The sequence below is a fragment of the Ammospiza nelsoni genome, chromosome 8 (genome assembly GCF_027579445.1).
Source record: "Ammospiza nelsoni isolate bAmmNel1 chromosome 8, bAmmNel1.pri, whole genome shotgun sequence".
In the NCBI taxonomy this organism is placed as follows: Eukaryota; Metazoa; Chordata; class Aves; order Passeriformes; family Passerellidae; genus Ammospiza; species Ammospiza nelsoni.
This window is the reverse complement of record NC_080640.1, coordinates 32,394,976-32,410,996: the sequence shown is the minus strand read 5'-3', so window position 1 is coordinate 32,410,996 and position 16,021 is coordinate 32,394,976. Positions and strand designations below refer to the sequence as shown.

The window sequence follows — 16,021 nt, the reverse complement described above, 5'->3', positions numbered from 1 at the left end:
CATGAGGGGACTCCCTGCAGCATCCTGGGGCAGCCTGGCTCTGCCTGCCTGGCAAAATGTGCTGCAATTTGTCCCCTGTGGCTCTGGCCCTGGAGTGGGGAGTTCAGCTCCACCCTTTCCCCATTCCGTGATCCCCGCACAGCTCCCTGCCTGCTACCACCCTGCTGTGCCCTCCTGCCCACACACACCCCATGACACCTCTTCCTTCAGTCTTTATTGGTATAAAAGCCTTGAACCTAAATTATATCAAAAATGGGAGGCCTGGTTTTACAGCAAGTGGCTCAAAATGGTCACATGAGGGTCATAAATAAATGGCTGCAGTAAAACGGCTCCCAGGGAATTCCCTTTTGAACACTTAAGGAATAACTCCAGAGATAAAGGCCCCGTGGGGAGGCCAAGCCCAGCTTTGACCTGGGTGACATTCCCCTGTGTGATGTCCCCACAGAGCCAGGGCAGGTCCCCACGGAGCTGTTCTCTTCCTGCCCCATGGTGCCAGGAGCTCCAGGACACATTCAGGACGTCGGGAAAGAAGGCAGCAGCTCCCAGGGCACAGGAGAGCCTGGGCCAGCGTGGGTTGGTGCCCCAAACCAGGAGCTGGCATTGTCCCGTCTCCTGGTTTCCTTGGGAAGCCCCGGCTGGCGGCTCCCCCTGAGGCTGCCGAGTCCATTAAGGCACAACTCGAGGATCTGTAAACACTGGTGCCCAGCCCGGGCACGGCCCGAGGCTCCGGCCGGCGATTCAAGTAAGGGTGGCAGCGAGACCATGGCTCCCCAGCGGTGCCACCCGCCAGCGGTGCCGCTCCTCGCAGCATCCTTGGTCACCTCCTGCCCGGGGGCGGCTTCAGGGCCACCTTGGGCGGGGGACACCGCTGAAAGGGGCTCGGTGGGAGGGTCGGTACCGGCGGCCCCTCGCCCTGGCTCGGCGCTTTGCCCTTCAGCGCTGGCAGAGGTTTGCTGGGCGGCTTCGGCTTCGCCTGGCGAGAGGAGAGACCCGACTGCCTCACCTGGGCAGGGACCCGGAGGGGCAGGGGGGAGGAAGGGTCCCCAATCCCCCCCAAGCCACCGCACAGGTGGGACTGGGGCCATCGGGAGGGAAGGTGGGGTTACCTGCGGGGGCCATTCCGGGAGGCACCGAGGCGGCCCCGGTGGCCGCGGGGCCAGCACGGGGCTGTGAGCCCGGGTGACCCGCGGGGCCGCCGTGCTGCTCAGCAGGCTGGGCTGGCCGATGTCCCCGCGGCTCAGCTGCCGGCGACCCGGCCGCGCCCGGCCGCCCTCCAGGAACAGCGGGTTGGCCAGGCCGGAGGGAGTCCCGCTGGAGCTCCTGTGGGACACGGGCACCATGAGGGGCTGCTCGGGCACCCCTGGAGCTCAGCCCCCAGCACCGGGACGGGAATGAGTTACCCTTTGTGCGAGCGCCGCGCCGCCCTGGCCCTCAGGAGCACCGCGCCGCCCGCCAGCCCGACCCCGGCCAGGGCCAGCACGGCCAGCCCGGCCGCCAGCACCGCTCCGCCGCTGCCTGCGGGGACCAAACCGGGCTCTGGTGAAGGAGCGGCACCCGGCAGCGGTGCCAGCCCCCTCCCCAGGCCCCCTCCTCGGCACCCACCTGCGGCTATGCCCGAAATCTCCTGCTCGCAGTAGGGCGCTGCCCAGCCCGGGTCGCAGTGACACTCGCGCCGGTGGTTGCACACCTGGGGAGGGGACAGAGCGGGTCAGGGCGGTGGCAGTGCCACAGCGGCACCTCCGGGAGGGGCCATCGCACCGCCTACCCCGTGGTTGTTGCACTTGGCCGAGCAGTTCTTGTCGCCGTAGACCAGCAGGTTCTGGCAGCGGCCGGCGTAGCAGACCTGGGGGCAGACAGGGGGTCTCTGAGGCTGTCCCGGGGCCGGTGCTCACCCTGCCCGGCCCGGCACGGCCCCGCTCGGCTCTCACCATCTCCTCGCCGCACTTGGCGCCGGTGGGCACCAGCCGCAGCTTGGCCGCCTCACCAGCGTCGCTGCCCGCGATCACCGCCTTGCACTTGAAGCGGCCGAAGTAGTAGCCGAAGGAGTAGTAGCCGGTGCCCAGGATGGGCTGGGTCTTGTCGCTCAGGCACAGCAGCGTGCCGCACTTGACATCCCTGCGGGGACAGAGCCGTGAGCGCGGCCCGGCCGGGCTGGGGCTCCCCCGCACCCCCGTCCTTACTTGGGGCTGCAGGGCTGCTTGCCGTACTCGGTCAGGCAGTGCAGGTGAACGTGCTGCTCGCTGTTTTGCTTGAAGCAGACGTCGGGAGCCACCTGGGCCTCTGCGGGACACACGGAAAATGTCATCCCGTTTGGGATCCTGGGGTGCAAGAAGGGACCACAGCCGGGCGATGCGCTGGCCCGGGGGCTGCAGGCACATCCCGCAGCTGGTGGGGCAGGAGGAAGGGAAGGGAAGGGAAGGGAAGGGAAGGGAAGGGAAGGGAAGGGAAGGGAAGGGAAGGGAAGGGAAGGGAAGGGAAGGGAAGGGAAGGGAAGGGAAGGGAAGGGAAGGGAAGGGAAGGGAAGGGAAGGGAAGGGAAGGGAAGGGAAGGGAAGGGAAGGGAAGGGAAGGGAAGGGAAGGGAAGGGAAGGGAAGGGAAGGGAAGGGAAGGGAAGGGAAGGGAAGGGAAGGGGCCCTACCTGCGCCCCAGAGCGCCCGGCACTGCTCGCCGTGCGAAGGGCAGGCCCCGTTGTAGCAGTAGCCGCTGCCGTGCTGGCAGGAGATGCCGTTCTCCTGGAACACATCCTCGGGGCACTCGGCGCTCAGGCCGCTGCAGTGCTCGGCCAGGTCGCAGTCGTTCTTGCTGGCCCGGCAGAGCGTCCCTGCAGCCTTCACCTGCACGGGGAGCAGCGGGGTCAGCTCTGCCTGGATGCTCTCACTTCTCCAGGCACCGCTCTGGGAAACGCCTCCCAGCACACCCTGGATCCAGGCGCTCGGCTACCGACTGAGCCGCTCCGCCAGGGCTCGGACCGGCTCTGCCCCGGGTTAGGAGCCTGCGGAGCTGCTCCCTCGGGCGGCAGTACCTTGCAGTCCTGGCAGCATTCCCCGCGGGCACACTCGGCTCCCTCTCTCAGCTGGCACGTGGTGGCATTGCAGCAGCGGTCCGAGCACTCCTGCGGGACAGGGATGGAATTAAACCCTCCTGGAAGCCCCTGAAGGACCCTTTCCTTCCTTTCCGAGGGGACCAGGCTGCTAAGTCACCAGCTGCCCATAGCAGGGTTAAACCACGGGCTAAAACCACAACAACATTCCAGGTGGGGACGGACATTCCTGCTGCCTCTTTATCTCCATTACCAACACCAAACCAAAGGGCCAGAAAGGAGTTTTTCAAAAGATGGAGCCTGAGCTGGTTCCCTTTGCACAAGGAGAAAAAGTGAGGATTTCTGTGCTCCCTGGGGCAGGGAACATTCAGGGATTGATCCCAGAGGCATTGCCTATCTGTCTGTCTGTCTGTCTTAATTCCAACATTCTGGTAGGGGTGAGGAGCAGCTGAGCACAACTCTTGAAAGAACAGCCTGCCCTGATGTTCCCTCCTGGAGGGACGACACCTTTGGAGGACACGAGGGGATGTCCATATTTCCTAGGCTAAAATCACAGCCAGCCACACGAAGCGGGGGCACACACGAACATCCTCCGCCGGTTATTTTTTGGCAGGAGCATCAGGAACCAGACAGCTCTAAGGTCCCTGCTGGCCACCTCGGGAGGGCATCCCCACCTGGGGCGTGCCGCAGTCGCACTGCTCTCCCCGCTCCACGAACTGGTTCCCGCACACCGGGCCCCCGTAGAGCTCGTCGGCGCGGGGCGCGTTCAGCAGGCAGCTGGTGCGGGGGTCCCCCAGGAACTGCCACATGTCCTGCTCGCTGCAGCGGCTGAAGAGCTTGGGGTACACCAGCCTGCGGGGGCACAGAACGGGACACGGTCAGCGGAGAGCCCCGGGGGCAGCGGGAGGGACACCCATCCACTCAGAAGCATCTGTGGTCATGGGAATCGGAAAAATAGGAACTGCCACAGGCACCGAAGGGGTTGATGTGCGGCCTTGGGAGAAGCTTGGATTGATATAAAAATAAAATATACAGACATTAAGCAGAAAAATAATAAACTTGTGTTTCTGTACCCTAAGTGAGAAACTGCACTTATAAGGTGGTGAAAGGTTCATAATGTAGAAAACTGTATTGATAAGATGGTAAAGTATTTATAATATAGAAAAATGTATTGATAAGATGGTGAAGGGTTTATAATGTAGAAAACTGCATTGATAAGATGGTAAAGTATTTATAATATAGAAAATGGTATTGATAAGATGGTGAAGGGTTTATAATGTAGAAAACTGTTGATAAGGTGGTGAAGGGTTTATAATATAGAAAACTGCATTGATAAGATGGTGAAGGGTTTATAATATAGAAAACTGCATTGATAAGATGGTGAAGGGTTTATAAGGTAGGGTATGATTGTATGGGGTGAACTGAGAGTTTAGAAGTTATAATAGAAGCATATAAGTGTGGCAGAAGGCCATTGGGCAAAAGTATCCACAGGGAAGTAAAGATGATGAGTTAGAAAAGCAAAATGAACCTTGTGGCATCTGTCCATTGGGTTAGAAAGTTCTGTATTGCCTTGTAACAAGGAACTTGTGACTGCTTTGAGCTATGGCTGAGTGCTTGCTCCTCTAAAATCTCACAGCCTCGGAAACTGATGTTTATCTGAGCAATAAATGGTTCTGAGCCTGAAAACAGTCCCATCCCTTCATTACAAAGCAGTGACAATGATATGCAGTGACGTGAGGTGGGGTGAAATGTCCACCCAGACCTGACCATCTCACTGGTTCCACCCCCTCAGGACACCCTGTCTTTGGGTGTTTTTGCAGCCCAGGGATGTCCCCCTGTCCCCTTCACTCACCCCACGCTCCCTGCCATGACGCAGCCCCCGTCAGCTTTGGGGACAGGGCAGCGGCAGCCGGCGACGTCCTCGTCGTGGGACATGCCCAGGTTGTGCCCCAGCTCGTGGGCCATGGTGGAGGCAGCTCCGATGGGGTTCGTGCTGTGGTCCTGTGGGACAAGGAGCCCAGCCTGGGTTAGGGGCCCTTCTGGCTTCTCCATGTGTCTCCTCACACTGCCACGCTCAGGTAAAGGAAGACACAAGTTGGACATGGTCCCTCAAGAGGCCCAGGTTGGTCTCTCAGGGCTGACAGTGAGCTTAGACTGCTCCAAAAGTGATTCTTTGTGGTGGTTCTGGGGGATCACAGGTCCCAGAGGAGGAGCACAGCCAGTCCCTGACAGACTCCTAAAATCCCAGCTCCTGTGTCCATGGAGCTTTTCTGGGAGGCTTCCCAAGTGCACCAAAGGTACCACAGGTACCCAGCTGTATGTCCACAGCCCCAGCACCTCTCTGGGCATCAGTCACTTAGGGGATGGAGATGCCAGGGACCAAATCCAGCTGTGAGGCTGCAGAGGGGGACAGCTGGAGGAGGGGGTGGCCCTGGTGGCAGTGCAGGGAGGGCAGGGCACAGCACCCACCTGGTTGACGCCGCCCGAGTCCCTGGTGCACATCACCAGCTTCTTGGCCAGCCCCACGGTGTTGCCATGGAAGTCAACGCCCCTGTGGGATGGAGATGATGGAGATGCCACCATGGCCACCTGCCCTGGGAGGGTGACAGGGAGGTGTCCCCCCACCATGTCCTTACGTGATCAGCTGGGCGTTGTCGTGGGGCTTCTTCCTCAGCAGCTCCGACTCCCGCCAGTGCAGGAAGTTGTCCAGGGTCACCTCGGGGTTGGGGCTGACGGTGATTTTGTCCCTGTGGTTCCACACCTCCAGGCCAATGAGGGCCACCCGCAGGCGGAGGGGCTGGTACAGCTGGGGTGGGACACAGCCAGAGGGAGCCTGGACTGGGGCTGCAGCAGAGCAGGGAGGTCCCACCTGCCCCAGGAGCTGCAGCCCAGCCCAGGACACTCCTCACTGAGCAATGTCACCTCTGTCACCTCAATAAATGACACCAGCTGGGGTGGCCATGGACACAGGATTGCCCCCCAAACCTCTGGGCTCTCTCTTGGCTGGTGGAGGCTGGGGTGTGTCTCCCACACTGCTAACCAACAACTGGGGCTGGAGCAAAGCCACCAGGAAAGTCAGCATGGCCCAGTGCATCCCTCCCCTTGTTAGCAGCCTGAGAGTGGCCACGGGATGGGCTCCCAGGGATTACAGGACAAAATTTCCCTTGTGGACAGAGTTGAGTACTCATGTCCACGTTGCACATGTGGTTGGGGTGGGTAACACATGGAGGGATGTGGTCACTCTGTGGGGCTGAGGTTGGCTCCAGCTCCACCACCCCAGCCGTGCCAGGCTCTGTGCCACCTCCCCTGTGCCCACAGCGGAGCTGGGAGGGGGATCCAGAGCCCTGGGCTCACCTTGTCCACGTGGTTCACGATCTCCTTCATGCGGTTCTGCACCGTGCGCAGGTCCTTGTGCTTCCTGAACTGTGGGGAGGACACAGAGAGGCTCCCAGGTGAGCTCCCCACTGCAGGTGCGACAGCAAACCCCCAGCACCGTTCTGCCCACTTTACCTCCTGGTTGTCTGCCACCAGCACCAGCTCCACGTACCGGGGACCTTTTTGGACCGGACCTGATTTCTGAGAGGGAAGAGGAAAGGAGGGCTCAGCTTCCAGCTTGCCAAGCCACCCGCTGCCCCACATCCCATGGGGGAGTGTGCTGGGTCCTGGAGGGCCTCCCAAGGTCAGCAGGTCTCCTAGCTCAGCTCTGGGATGTTGTTTTGCTGGGTTACAGACCTCTTCCAGCCTGCGGATGCTGGGATGCTGCAGCCCCACATTTCTCCTCACAGAGAAAAGCAAGGCACAATTCTTCCCAAGAATATTTCTGGGATTCACATTCTCTGAACCCCAGAGAAAGGAAAAACAGTTCTTATCTCATTTGCTGTGCCTGTGTTTGTGCAGAAACAGAATGCAATATGGGGATTGTTTACCCAAAGTGATGGGGTTTTGCTACAAGGCCTGTTAGGGCCAAGAGTGTGTGTCAGGACTGTGGGGTGACAGTCATGAGCTTCTGTGCATTGTGTGCAGAGTGGAGTGCTTGGAGGTTCAGTTTTTAGATGTATAGAATAATATAGTATAATAAAGCAATTAATTAGCCTTCTGATAAGATGTTAATTCTGATAAGATGATAATTCTGATAGGAAGATAAGCATCACTCTCTCACACCTCATTGGGTTGCCAGCAAATGCCATAGGATACCCCACCAGGCTCTGCAGGATCACAGATGCTCCTGCTCATGGCACAAGATCCAGGGACCTCTTCCCACCACAAACCCTGTGTTGGGGCACTGACACCACCCCATGGGACAGGATCATGGCAGAGATGCTCAGAACCCCTTCCTCCCTCCCAGGACAGGCTCAGGAAGGAGCAGGGATCCCATCGCATCCCATCGCATCCCATCGCATCCCATCGCATCCCATCGCATCCCATCGCATCCCATCGCATCCCATCCCATCCCATCCCATCCCATCCCATCCCATCCCATCCCATCGCATCCCATCCCATCCCATCGCATCGCATCGCATCGCATCGCATCGCATCGCATCGCATCGCATCGCATCCCATCGCATCCCATCCCATCCCATCCCATCCCATCCCATCCCCATCCCCATCCCATCCCATCCCATCCCATCCCATCCCATCCCGTCCCGTCCCGTCCCGTCCCGTCCCATCCCGTCCCATCCCATCCGTACCCATCGGTAGAGCTTCATGGCCGCGGGGATCTGTGGCTCTCGGTCGTACTGCAGGCTGGCGCCGGGCTCCCGGCAGGTGCCGCGCTTGCCGCGCAGGCGAGCGGCTCGGTACACGGCGTGCCGGCCGGCCACAGCCCCGTCCAGCGGCTCCAGCAGGAACGTGGTCCCGTTCACCCGGAAAAACCCGCTGGGGACGGACACACAGACAGACAGACAGAGGGCAGGCGTCAGGCTGGGGGACAGGCAGCCCACGGACAGATCTACAGGAGTGCCCGTGGTCGGTGCCCCATCCCTGGGATTGTTGGTCTAGTGGAAGGTGTCCCTGCCCATGGCTTTAAGGTCCTTCCATCCCCAACCGTTCTGGGATTCCCAATAAACGCAGCTGCCAAAGCGGCTGCAGGGCTGGGAGGGGACAAGCAGCACAAGTGTCACTCACTGGGAGTGCTCCAGGCAGCAGGAATGTCCTGGGCTTCGGCAGCTGATCCTTTAATTAAGGATGGATCCAGCCAGGGCATTCCTGCCCGGAGCTCCGGGGGGCTCAGGGCTCCACTGTCACCCCAAAGAGCCGGGAGCCTTTCCTGCCGGGGGCAGCAGCTCCAGCAGGAACAGGGATGTCACTGTCCCTTCCGCAGGGAAAGCTGAGCTGGGGCTCTGTCACCCTGGGTCACTGGGCTCTGTCACTCTGCTCACCGGGGCTCTGTCACTGGGGCTCTGTCACACTGGGGCTCACCAGGACTCTGTCAGTGGATCATCATGGCTCTGTCACTCTGCTCACTGGAGCTTTGTCACTCTGTGTCACCAGGGCTCTGAAACTCTGGGTCACCAGTGCTCTGTCACCAGGAGTCTGTCACCCTGGGTCACTAGGCTCTGTCACCTTGTGTCACCAGGGCTCTGTCACTCTGGGTTACCAGAGCTCTGTCACTCTGTGTCACCAGGGCTCTGTCACCCTGTGTCACCATGGCTCTGCCACCCTGTGTCACCATGGCTCTGTCACTCTGGGTCACCAGAGCTCTGTCACTCTGCTCACAGGGGCTCTGTCACACCATTTCACCAGGCCTCTGTCACTCTGGGTCACCAGGGCTCTGTCACTCTGGTCACCAGAGCTCTGTCACACCGGGGCTCTGTCACACTGGGGCTCTGTCACTTTTGTCACCAGGGCACTGTCACTCTGGTCCTTGGGGCTCTGTCACCCTGTGTCACCAGGGCTCTGTCACCAGGGCTCTGTCACACCAGCTCACCAGGGCTCTGTCATTCTGTCACACCAGGGCTCTGTCACACCGGCTCACAGGGGCTCTGTCACACTGTGTCACCAGGTCTCTGAAACTCTGGGTAACCAGGGCTCTGTCACCGGGACTCTGTCACCCTGGGTCACTGGGCTCTGTGACCTTGTGTCACCATGGCTCTGTCACCGTGGCTCTGTCACTCTGGGTCACCAGGGCTCTGTCAGTGGATCACCAGGGCTCTGTCACTGGCTCACAGGGGCTCTGTCACTCTGGGTCACCTGGGCTCTGTCACCCTTGTTCACCAGGGCTCCGTCACTCTGCTCACCGGAGCTCTGCCACCCTGGCTCACCGTGGCTCTGTCCCCCTGTGTCACCGTGCCCTGTGCCCAGGCTGGCAGCTGTCCCCAGCTGTCCCCAGCCCGAGCAGGGCTCCACTCACCTGAGCCCTGCACAGGTGCTGATGCTCGCTGCCGAGTCGGGCTGTCCCCGCACGTGGCCCTGGTAGAAGCAGTGATCCTGCAGGGACAGGGGGCACAGCTGTGGGGCTGCCCTGGCACCCCAGGGGTGGGAGAGCTGCTCCCCCCAGCCAGCTGTGCCTGTGTGTCCCCAGCCCATACCTGTGTGTCCCCAGCCCATACCTGTGTGTCCCCCAGCTGTACCTGTGTGTCCCCAGCCCATACCTGTGTGTCCCCAGCTGTACCTGTGTGTCCCCAGCCCATACCTGTGTGTCCCCAGCCCATACCTGTGTCCCCCAGGCTATACCTGTGTGTCCCCAGGCCATACCTGTGTGTCCCCAGGCCATACCTGTGTGTCCGGCTGCTCCGTGATCTCCGAGCCGTTTGCAGAGTAGTGAGTCTCGGTGTAGTGCTGCCCCAGCAGGGCCCTGCGGGGTGGGGAGGGGACATCAGCAGCTTTGGGGGAGCATTTGGGGGCTGTGACACCCCCGGGTGGGCTTGGCAAGGAGGGGACAAAGCGCTCTGGGCTGAGCTGAGCTCAGCAGTGCAGTGACACCAGGAGAAGGGACCCCCACCCTGCCCTCACCTGTTCCTCTCCAGCCACAGGAGGTGCTCCCTGCCCTCGGCACGGATGCCATAGAGGACATGGCTTGGGTAGGTGCTCTGCAGGAGAGAGAGGAGCCGTCAGAGCCTCAGCAGCTCCAGAGCTGCTCCAGAGGGGCCCCATCCTGCCCAGAAAGGGGCTGCTCTGCTGAGGGAGCTGCTCAGCCTGCGGGCACGCAGCAAAGACACAGGAAATCAGAAGAGAAAGAAGAGAGCCTGTGGGCAATCAGGCAAATCCCCACACATCCTGAGCCGGGGAACAGGCCACCAGCAAGGAGACGAGTCAGCAGAGTCTGGTTTCCCGTGTCTGACACATGGCTGCAGATGGCCCTGCCAGGGACTGAGCTTTCCTCCTCACCAGGCACAGAGCTCCTTTTTTGGGGTCTGAGTTCAGCTCTTACTCACCAGCTGAACCACAAAGATCCCCGTGGCTCTTATCAGCAGAAACTTTTTCCTGCCTGCCCGATCTGACACACCACAGCACGTTTGGGGAACTGCCTCCCCTCGGCCTCAGAGCACATTTTGGCATCGCTGCGTCCCCAATCCCAGTGGGAGCGAGCCAGGGCGGCTCTGCCAGCTGAGCCCTGAACCCCCAGGATGGAGATGTTCCTACAGGAAAAGTGTTTCCCTCTGGGTCATCCTGAGATCTCCACCTGCAGAGCCTCCATCCCGCTGGAATCACTGGGAAAGAGCCACGGTCCTGTGCCAGGCTGTGCCCTTGCCAGAGGGACCCGAGACCTCCCCTGAGGGCACCTCCTGATGGCACATCCACTCTCCTGAGGGCACATCCACTCTCCTGAGGGCACATCCACTCTCCTGATGGCACATCCACCTCTCCTGAGGGCACATCCACTCTCCTGAGGGCACATCCACCTCTCCCAAGGGCACATCCACCTCTCCTGAGGGCACATCCACCTTTCCCAATGGCACATCCACCTCTCCTGAGGGCACATCCACCTCTCCTGAGGGCACATCCACCTCTCCTGAGGGCCTGAGACCTCTCCTGAGGGCACATCCACCTGTCCTGATGGCACATCCACTCTCCTGAGGCACATCCACCTCTCCTGATGGCACATCCACTCTCCTGAGGGCACATCCACCTCTCCTGAGGGCACATCCACCTCTCCTGAGGGCACATCCTGATGGCACATCCACTCTCCTGAGGGCACATCCACCTCTCCTGAGGGCCTGAGACCTCTCCTGAGGGCACATCCTGATGGCACATCCACTCTCCTGAGGGCACATCCACCTTTCCCAATGGCACATCCACCTCTCCCAAGGGCACATCCACCTCTCCTGAGGGCACATCCACCTCTCCCAAGGGCACATCCACCTTTCCCAATGGCACATCCACCTTTCCCAATGGCACATCCACCTCTCCCAAGGGCACATCCACCTCTCCTGAGGGCACATCCTCCTCCACTGAGGGCACATCCACCTCTCCTGAGGGCACATCCACCTCTCCTGAGGGCAGATCCTCATCTCCTGCCAATCCAGGTGTGGAGAGAGCCCAGCCAAAGGCAGAGCCAACCTTTCCCATGGGGCCAGCATTCCTCAGGGATGAGGTGTGCTGCCTCTCCCCGGGGAGGGTGGCAGTGCTGGCTGTCATGCCATGGCTCAGCATTCCCGAGGGGATGATCTGCACCCTGGAGGCAGCCAGGCTGAGTGGAGAGCTCTGCTGACTCAGTGCCAGCAGCAGGGCCAGGTGAGAGGCTCTGCCTGGCACTCAGCTGCCCTCACTCTCCCTGGTTTGCATCCACAGAAAATTCCTCTCTCATGAACAGCGTCTGTCCCAACAAAGCCATCCTTTGTTATTGTTGGCAGCCCCAAGGCCCGAAGAGCTCTGAAGGAATGGCAGGAAAGCTCTTGGAAGGGGCTGCTGGGTCAGGGAGACGACCGCAGGGCAAGTTTCAAATAAACGTCCTGCAGAAGCTGCTGTGAATCAGCCCGGCCTCACCAGCACGGGCTGGGCAAGGGCTCCAGATGGGAAAGCTCTGGGAGCAGCCCCGAGAGCGGCCTGGCCGTGTGAGCCAGCTCAGCAGAGCACAGGGACAGCACAGGACAGGGAATTCTGCCAGCTGCTCCCAGGGAGAGACTCGGAGAGCTTGGGATGGGGATGGGATGGGATTGGATGGGATGGGATGGGATGGGATGGGATGGGATGGGAATGGGAATGGGAATGGGGACGGGGATGGGATGGGATGGGATGGGGATGGGGATGGGGTGAGATGGGGATGGGAATGGGGAGGGGATGGGATGGGATGGGATGGGATGGGGATGGGATGGGATAGGATGGGAATGGGGAGGGGATGGGATGGGATGGGATGGAATGGGGATAGGATGGGATGGGATGGGGATGGGGATGGGGATGGGGATAGGATGGGATGGGATGGGATGGGATGGGATGGGATGGGATGGGATGGGATGGGATGGGATGGGATGGGATGGGAGGGGATGGGATGGGATGGGGATGGGATGGGATGGGATGGGATGGGATGGGATGGGATGGGATGGGATGGGGATGGGGATGGGGATGGGGATGGGGATGGGATGGGGATGGGATGGGATGGGATGGGATGGGATGCGATGGGATGGGATGGGATAGGGATGGGATGGGGATGGGATGGGGATGGGGATGGGGATGGGGATGGGATGGGGATGGGATGGGATGGGATGGGATGGGGATGGGGATGGGGATGGGGATGGGGATGGGATGGGATGGGATGGGATGGGGATGGGATGGGATGGGATGGGGATGGGGATGGGGATGGGATGGGGATGGGATGGGATGGGGATGGGATGGGATGGGATGGGATGGGGATGGGATGGGATGGGATGGGATGGGATGGGATGGGATGGGGATGGGATGGGGATGGGATGGGGATGGGGATGGGGATGGGGATGGGGATGGGATGGGGATGGGGATGGGATGGGGATGGGGATGGGGATGGGGATGGGGATGGGGATGGGATGGGGATGGGATGGGGTGGGATGGGATGGGATTGGGATGTGATTGGGATGTCCCATCCCACCCCAACTCAGCTGGGAAGAGCCAAGAGGCCTTGCACACTTTTCCAGAGCCCTCTCCATGAAGATCCTGGCTGTGCCATTCTCCCTGCTGGGCTGGTGGGGAGGGTGGCACCAGGAGACCCCAGGGCTCCACCCTGCCTGCAGGGATGAACTTCGGGGTTGCTGGTCTGCTTCAACCTCTACCTGCTGGACCAATCCCATGTGTCCCAACCACTCCAGCCCCAGAACCAGCTCCTGGTGGTCTGCATCCATCCTGGCTACAGGAGGAGCCAGTGTGGAGCCCACCCATCTCCGTCTCACATGGGCTTGGTGGTGGCCAAACCTTGCTGAGAGCTTCTTCTCCACCCAGATGACCAGGAGAGCAAACCTAACCTCTTTCCAAGGTCTTGGAAAGCAGGAGAGTCCCTACCCTGAACAAGGCAGGTTTGGGATGTCCAAGAACCACCCAAGCCAAGACCAAACCCAGGTGCCAGCCATCAGACAGCCCCCGTGGCAGTGCCCAGGCACGGAGCTCATGGCAGATGTCCTCTCCAGAGGGATCCCTCGGGGTGGGAGAGCTCCCCTTGCCGAGGGTTCGGTGCCGGCGCACGCCCGGCACAGATGGCGTCTCTAAATAGCCCGGGGAATGTTTATCTCGTGGACAAGTTTAGGTTTCTGGAGCAGGGAAAACAGATGCTTTGGGGAGTGTTTTTGAAGCTAGCTTATCAGGAAGGGTTTGAATCACAGAGGAACGTGCTGTAAGGCACTGGGGGATGCGTGTCCCCGGTCCCTCCGTGCCTCCAGGCGCTAAAATCGGTGCTTTTTGGGGCTAGAAAAGGAATTTAAAACAAAAAAATTGGCTGAATTTCACTGTGAGGCAATGAGGAAAGTGACTTTGAGGTCAGGCACTCCAAACTCCTGACTCAAACCCCATTCCTTCCCCCAAATTGCCAGGTTTCCCAAGAAAAACAGCGCTGCTTTGCTTTCATGTGGATTTCTGCAACTTTCTGATTCTTATTTCTCCGTCCCTGAGGACAAAAAAAAAGCCCCAACTTCAGCAAACACAGCAAGAAAAGTGCTTACGGCTCCACGAGGCTCTGCAAACCCCTCCTTAAGGAAAGACCAGATGTCACCAGATCACGGCAGGGCTGCAAGAGGTGGCACCGCTGGGTCACGTCTCCAAAAAAAGCACCGGAGAAAGCAGCCCCGCTCTGCAGGTCCTGATTAAACCCCAAACTGCCCAGAAAAGCTGATCTGATCCACTGCTCCGGCATCTCCAAGGCAAGGAAAGGGGCAGCACATCATTTTTTGGGGGCAGGACTGAGCGGGTCTGGCCAAAATGTTGGTCCAGGGTCCCGCTCTGAGGCCGGTGGTGGGACAAGGTCCCTGCCGGTCGCATCCCCCCGGGCGCCTCCCCTGGGACTCACCGGAGGCGCGGAGAGCTCTCTCTTGGCCCGGGGCACCGGCAGCTCCCGCGGCAGCACCGTCTCGTAGCGCTCCACGTGCGGCAGCTCCTCCGGCCCGGCCCTGGAGCCTGGAAAAGCCCAAGGGATTTGAGACAGAGGCCCGGGAACCACCGGGGCACGGGATATCATCCCGAGTCGCACACGGATCACTGACCCAGCTCCTGACCCCCAACAATCCCACCCTGGGCATCCCTGGAGCGGCGTCCAAACCCTCCTGGAGCTTTGGCAGCCTCGGGGCCGGGACCATTCCCTGGGGGAAGAGCCTTTCCCTGAAATCCACCCTAAACCCTCCCTCCCTGTCCAACACGCCGCTCCCTCGGGTGTCAGGCTAGGGGACAACGAGACCAGCCAGCGTAAAGGTGCTGGGATGACCCCGAAGAGCAAATCCTCAAATATCAGCTGGGAACGCAACTCAGAGCGCTCAGCATCACCTGAGAGCGAGCGAGTCCCTTTGGGGCTGGAAACCCCAAAAAGGGATCTGGGTTTCTCAGCATCACCTGAGAGCCAGCAAGTCCCTTTGGGGCTGGAAACCCCAAAAAGGGATCTGGATCCCAGATCCTCGGTGCGGCGATACAGGGAGAGGTTTTCCAGCTCCCCATGGTGATGGCACCGCGTGTGACTCGGCGTCTGGCGGCTGTGGGGGCTGCCGGGGAGCGCGGCTGGTGCCTGGCTGGCTCAGCCCCCTCCCAGCCTTGCCTGGATGCCGGAGCGGAGAATTCCTGCCACAAACGCTCTGCTTTTCCCGGGAGCCCCGAACGCCGCGGTCGGACGGCGCTGGACGCTCCCTCCGAGGGCGCCCGGAGCCAGATGAGTCCCGGGACACCGCGTTTAAGTGGTGGCCGGGGGGACCTCCCTGTCACCCTCCTGTCGCCTTCCCGAGGCGCCCGCGCGGCCCGGGAGGCACCGGGAGCATCCCGGTGGGAGCGAGCCCGGCCCGGGCGTCCCTTCCCCATCATCGTCCCCCTCCAGCGGAGCATCCCCGTGCCCGCATCCCGGCGCCTCCGTGGGGAAAGCATCCCCGTGCCCGCATCCCGGTGCCTCCATCGCCCCCCAAGCGCCCGCCCGCCCTCCCGGACCCCGGCTCACCGCGGGCCGGCAGCGGCAGCAGCAGCAGCGGCAGCAGCGGCAGCAGCAGCGGCGGGGCCATGGCTCGGAGGTCCCGCCGTGCCCCCGCTCGCCGCGCCGCCGGCAGCCCCCGCCCGCCGTGACTCACCCACGGCCCGGACGGGACGGGGCGGGGCGGGCGGGACGGGCCGCCCACGGCGGGGAACGGCGGGGACACCGGGGGATGGGGCACCGGGAGATGGGGGCACCGGGGGATGGGGGCATGGGGAGAGGGGGGCACCGGGATATGAGGGGCACCGGGATATGAGGGGCACCGGGAGATGGGGGCACCGGGAGATGGGGGCACTGGGAGATGGGGGCACGGGGAACCAGGATATGGGGGTACCGGGAGATGAGGACACGGGAGATGGAGAGCATGGGGAGAGGGGGGCACCGGGAGATGGGGACACCGGGAGATGGGGCACAGGGAGATG

The 16,021-nt window shown here is 61.3% G+C and overlaps 1 protein-coding gene across 1 annotated transcript; it reads right to left on the bottom strand.

Moving 5' to 3' along the window:
- Positions 1–212: 212 nt before the first annotated feature.
- Positions 213–15,630, bottom strand: ADAM8 (ADAM metallopeptidase domain 8). Its single transcript, XM_059477199.1, has 21 exons — positions 15,570–15,630; positions 14,445–14,551; positions 9,992–10,068; positions 9,755–9,833; positions 9,390–9,466; positions 7,729–7,915; positions 6,551–6,616; positions 6,395–6,463; positions 5,677–5,846; positions 5,510–5,591; positions 4,893–5,041; positions 3,715–3,892; positions 3,023–3,112; positions 2,639–2,834; positions 2,181–2,280; positions 1,929–2,115; positions 1,766–1,843; positions 1,603–1,687; positions 1,401–1,515; positions 1,107–1,320; positions 213–973 (listed from the first exon to the last, which is right to left on the bottom strand). The coding sequence occupies exons 1-21, from the start codon at positions 15,628–15,630 to the stop codon at positions 818–820; spliced, it is 2,523 nt and encodes an 840-aa protein (XP_059333182.1). The 3' UTR covers positions 213–817.
- Positions 15,631–16,021: the final 391 nt, after the last annotated feature.